Here is a 5,436-nt window from a genome sequence, read left to right as displayed (position 1 = left end):
TGTGGCTCTGCCAGGTGCCAAGAAGGTGAAGACCCCACAGTTTGAGTCCTTGTGCCCAGGGTGTGCTCCCTGCCGGAGCCCACCTGAGCTGCCTGCTGGGGATTGAACAGGAACTGTAAATGGTGGACATGTCCAGAATGTTCTATTCCACAGGGGGTTGGCCAGTAGGGATAAGAAGGCCCCAAGGGGCTCTGACATGGCTGGGTGAGCAAGCAGGGCCACTCACCTGAGCGTGCCGCTGTAGGCACAGGCCAGAAAGAGCCCAGGGACTCCAGGCAGGTCTTCGAAGATGTCCAGCACGAACAGGGGCATGTACTGGGGGGAGTGAGGGGTCAGCCTCCAGGACAGAAGCACCCTGAGGCTGGGGCTTATTTATGTCCTAACCTTGTACATTCCCAGCACCCAGTGCAGACCGGGTTCACAGTGGGCACTTAGTGTGTTTGTTGATGGACTGCACGCACCTGTGATTGTCACTGAGCCCCACCATGCACGGAACCCTGGAATCCCAGTGAGGCAAGGTCCTGTGTTATCCCCACTTTACTGACGAGGACAGTGAGACCAAGAGGTACATCCCTGCCTGAGGTTGCACAGTCAAGCAGTCAAGATCTGACCTCGGGGGAGGACAGTAGATGTGACAGCCGTGTACTCTCTGCCAACTCTGAACCTTGTGGCTAGAGCTCCAGCCAGGATGTGACCTAGGCATGGGTTGTGGCCCTGGCGCTGCCCCTAACTTGCCTGTGGACCTCAGGCAGTGCCTCCCGCCCCCCCTCCAGCCTCAGTTTTCTCATCTGTAAAGTGGGCACCATGACGGCCTTGACCTCATCACATATTGAAAGATTCGATGGAAAACTGACTGCTCGTGAAGGGAACAGCACGAGGCATAGAGCAGGCACTTGGCATATGGGAGCTGATCATTATTATTAATAGCAACATCATCATTTTGTGCTAAACCATGATCCCATCTTCTCCTTGATACCCCTCAGGGAGTCTCTGACTCTAGATCTCCCCTGCTCACAACTCCCATGGCTCCCCATTGCCTCTCGGCCTCATCTTCCCCGCTCCTCCCAGATCCTCCTCTGAGCCAAGCTCTTTTCTGCCTCTGGACCTTTGCACAGGCTGCTCTTTCTGCTAGGAAAGCTCTTCCACCCTCATCCCAGAGATTCATCCACACAGAAGTTCAGAGCAGGGTGTGGGTGGGAGTGGCCTAGAAGCCTGGACCAGACTCACCTGGTCTGGGGCAGAGATACGCCCTTCAAGGAGGGGGTCACAGTCCATATAGAATGTGAACATGACAATGCCACAGCCAGCAGCGCTGGACACAATCAGGATCAGGCCCAGTTGGTTGATGAGCAGAGCCCTGCAGGAAGGCATGGCTTCAGGCTAGGGATGGGGCGGGGGGCGGGGGCAGCACATCCCAGAGGTCTCTACCCTCTCCCCCAAACACTCACAGCTTGGCCTGCTTCTCCGTGCGGCAGGCCACATAACGCTGCACCTGTGCTTGGTTCACACCGTACATTGAGAGCCATACCAACGTGCCGCCTACCACAAACGTCCAGAATGTGTAGCGACTCCGTGGGTCCAGATCAAAACTGGATGAGGGCAGAGCAAGTCAGCCATATGGGAATGGCACACTAACTTCAACCTTTCAAGGGCCCCAGGTCCCAATAGGCTTTAAGAGAACATTTGGGATGGGTTTTGAATTGTGAGTAGAAGTTAGTGAGGTTGAAAATTGATTTATTTGTTTACTGAGGCATCCATTTATACATTCCAAAATGATCGTCTCTCTGCCCTGGTGGGACCCCAAGGAGCCTTCAGTTCCAGTTGAGCTGAGGGTGAGGTGGGGCAGAGGTCTGGGCCATATGGAGGGATGGGAGGTAGGGGAGTAAAGAGAGAGGAAGCCAGGGTTCTGTCTGTGGGAAGTCTGGGGAGGGGAGCAGGGACGGCTTCCTGGAGCAGGAGGCACTGGCGGGCTTTGCTCGGGGCAGAGGGACGCCAGCTCCGTCATCTTGCAGTATTTCCCTCTACATATTTACTCACTCCATCAGGTTGATCCGGGAGTGGTTCTGGGCAAGCTCAAACACTTGCCTGGGCCTGCCCACAAGCATGGTCCCGCGGGCCAGGACAGCCCAGAAGCCAGCCAGCATCACCACGACCTGGAACACGTCAGTCCAGATCACAGCCTTCATGCCGCCCTGCAGGACGTGACAGAAATAGAGGGTCAGATAGGGATCTGTTTGGGGTCTGTAGGACAGAGCTACAGGTGAGGGGTCAGGTGAGGGACCTGACAGCCCAAGCTAACCTGGCCTCCAGCTGTGGCTGGAACAAATGACCCTCTCTGACTCAGTTTTCTCATCTGTAAGATCAGGGATCCCTGGTCTGAGGCTTGTTAGGGACTGGGCCACACAGCAGGGGGTGAGCAGCAGGCTAGGAGAGCAAAGCTTCATCTGTATTTGCAGCTGCTCTCTAGCGCTAGCGTCACCACCTGGGCTCCACCTCAGATCATCAGGCATTAGATTCTCATAGGAGCACCGGTCCCTGGTGCCAAAAAGGTTGGGGACCACTGTGATGGGTTAATAACAGTACCCACCTTATAGTGATATTGTGAGAATTAAATTAGTTAATATGAGAAAAATATTTTGAATGGCATCTGGCACATATAAGTATTCAGTGAGTGATAGTGATGGCTGCTACTACTATTCCTCTTCCTCCTCTTCTTCCTCCTCCTCCTCCTCCTCCCCGCCCCCCTCCACCTACTCTACTGTTTTCACCCTTCCAGGCTCCATGCCTTTGCCTTCCCATGGCAGCCCCTGGATTTTCCTTTGGAGAAGCCCCTCCTCGCAGGCCATTCAGGTGAGGCCAACCTCAGCTCCAGGAATAGCCAATCAGAATATCCCAGCCCCCAGATTTCTGTTCATTCTTCACGTAAGACTAGAGCCAGCTGGAACAGAGCCCTCCTGGACTTTAGCCAGCCTATCCTGAAATAGGAACTCACTTTTTGCCCAAAGGGGTGAATTCCTGGAGTTGATGGGACCCCTACAGATGGGAGAGGACACTGTTGTAGCCCCTAGATCCAGCCAGGCCTGAAGCTAGCATATCCCTGGACTCTCACCAATAAGCCTTTCAAATCTCCTTTAATTATGAGGAAACAGACCCATCCGGGACTGGGCTTCCTTGGGAGGAAAAAAAAGGTAGGGAGTGGACAGCCAGCCCAGGGTCCCCATCCAGGGTGCATGGGGTGGGAGGGGGTGGTCACTCACAACAGTGGTGTAGAAGGTGCAGATGGCTCCAGTGGACAGAAGTGACGCCCAGATATCCAGACCAGTCACTGCAAGGAGTCCCCAGTTAGGCTGCCAGGTGGAGTGCAAACCTGGGCCCAGTATCTTGGGCCCTTCTCTCTCCAAGAGTAGTTTTCCCTCCCAAATCTCTCCTGGGGCCTCCTCTGTCCCCACCTGCGACCAGCCTGTAAGCCTTTGCCCCCTCTCAGCCACCCTCCTCTGACCTCCTAGAGCCAAACCTTGGTTCAAGATGAGTGCAGGGGCATAAATCACGATGCCGGTGTACAGCACCTGAAGGAGTGGGGGCGGGGGGGCAGGTGAGGCAGGTGTCTGTGCGAGGAGGGTTTCTGGAGACCAGGGTTGGGGTAGGTGAGAAGGGCCAGATGCGCAAGGCCACGCAAGGTGGGGGCGGGGTAAGATAGGGCGTATGGGGGAGGTCTGCGAGCCAAACCTGCGGACCCAGCCTCAGGGAGAGTGGCCAGATAAGTTGTGGGCGGTGCCTGGGCAGGGCCTTGCAGAATGGAGGGCGGGACTCATGGGGCAGGGTCGCGAGGAATGGGGGAGGGTTGTGGGCGGGGCCAATGCGGGCGGAAACCTGCGTGAGAGTGCAGGGCTGAGGCTACTCACTGTGGCCACCAGGTACTGCAGGGTTCCGCAGAGCCTCACGGCCCGGCTGAAACGCAGCTCCAGGTACTACAAGGAAGAGCCGAGGGCTAGTGGTTACCTAGACAGGTCCTACCCAGGGGTTGGAGGCCTCTGGGTTCCTTCACCCGCCCTGTTGGCTTCTGCCCTTCCTCCAGAGGCCACCTTCTCTCTCCACACTCTCTCCCCTGGGGGCCCCCAGCAAGCACACACATTCAGACCTGTCCACACACCTGTGCACACGCACCATCCCGTGCCTGTACCCATGGCGTGTGCCCAGGAGGACTGAGCCATCAAGTCTGCACATTCCCCCCCACACTCGTGTCTGATTGGCCTATGTCCAACTGCGATTAGCTGCCTATTGTATATGGATCGCGATTTTAATCACTTTTCCCACCGCCCTGGAGGGAGGTCCTGTAATTAGCCGGGTTGGACAATTGGGAAACCTGAGCAGAGGCCAGCCACTTTGACAAAGGTTGGAGGAAGCGGGGATGTCGGGTTTGGAACCCCAAGCCCACCGTCTGGCGAGCTCTCAGGTGTCAGCACTCCCAGGCATGTGGGGGGCAGGTGTGTGCCTGTCCACACGTGAGTGCACATCTGGCCAAGCCAGGCCCGGTCCCCCGCAGGCTTCCACCGAAGAGAACCAGGACGCCAGCTTCTCTTCCTCCTTCCTGTCCCTGGCTCCACTGTCTGGGGCTTCTTCCCAGAACCCTCCCTACCTGCCTGCCTGCCTATGAAAGCACCAAAGAGCCGCTTGTGTCCCTCTGCACATCATTTCAAAGCCCCAGGGCTCCCGTCACCGCGTCTCTGCGTTTCCAGCCAGGCAGGTCCAGCCTCCTGCCTCTGGCCGGTACCTGGTAGGTGCTGGTGAGGCCGAGGCGGTAGAAGACTGGCAGGTAGAAGGCTGCGGTCAGCAGGGAGTTGAGCAGCTGGCCGAGGCACATCCAGAGGAACTTGAGGCCGTAGCGGTAGGCCTCAGACGGCACGCCCAGCACCTGCACCGCCGACATGAAGCTGGCAGCGAGCGAGAGGCCAACGGGCAGGGCCGCCAGGCGACGGCCTCCCGTGAAGAAGTCCTCTGCGCTGCGCTGTCCGCCCCGCGCTAGCCCCACGCACAGCCCGATGCCCGTGGACACAAGGAGCATGATCGCGAAGACCCCATAGTCCCAGGCTCCAAATGTGGCCCGCGCCCGCGCCCTCGCCCCGACGGTAGCCATGAAGTGCAGGCGCACGGGCCAAACGTGACCCCGGCCACCCCGCGCGCCCCGGTGAGGGAGGCTGGCGGCAGCCGAGGAGGCAGGACTGCGCAGAGGTAGGAGGATGCTCGGCTTCCGCAGCGAGGAGCACGCCTGTAGGTGGCCCGCGGCCCTCGCTACGATCGTCTGCCTCCCTGTCCCTCCTCTCCGTCTCCGCGGCTGCCTCTGCTGTCTTGTCTTATCGTCCACTTCGCCTTCCCCTGGGTCTGGCTGCCGCGTGCAGCCGCGTGTCCGCCGCCCAGCCTCTGTTCCTCTCCCTGGGA

General features: G+C 58.2%; 1 protein-coding gene across 1 annotated transcript in view; it reads right to left on the bottom strand.

Moving 5' to 3' along the window:
* The window catches only part of SLC5A5 (solute carrier family 5 member 5), a 10,585-nt gene extending 5,451 nt beyond the window's left edge, over window positions 1-5,134 (bottom strand). The window contains exons 1-8 of the mRNA XM_006904291.1: window positions 4,772-5,134; window positions 3,903-3,968; window positions 3,515-3,566; window positions 3,258-3,325; window positions 2,038-2,192; window positions 1,449-1,589; window positions 1,228-1,357; window positions 227-315 (exon numbers count right to left, since the gene is read on the bottom strand). Coding sequence (XP_006904353.1) covers window positions 227-315; window positions 1,228-1,357; window positions 1,449-1,589; window positions 2,038-2,192; window positions 3,258-3,325; window positions 3,515-3,566; window positions 3,903-3,968; window positions 4,772-5,134 — 1,064 coding nt within the window. The remainder of the gene's footprint in view (window positions 1-226; window positions 316-1,227; window positions 1,358-1,448; window positions 1,590-2,037; window positions 2,193-3,257; window positions 3,326-3,514; window positions 3,567-3,902; window positions 3,969-4,771) is intronic.
* Window positions 5,135-5,436: the final 302 nt, after the last annotated feature.

This window comes from Pteropus alecto, unplaced genomic scaffold (assembly GCF_000325575.1).
Source record: "Pteropus alecto unplaced genomic scaffold, ASM32557v1 scaffold160, whole genome shotgun sequence".
Classification (NCBI taxonomy): Eukaryota; Metazoa; Chordata; class Mammalia; order Chiroptera; family Pteropodidae; genus Pteropus; species Pteropus alecto.
Note: the sequence above shows the minus strand (reverse complement) of the source record. Positions and strands in the feature narration are given on the sequence as shown.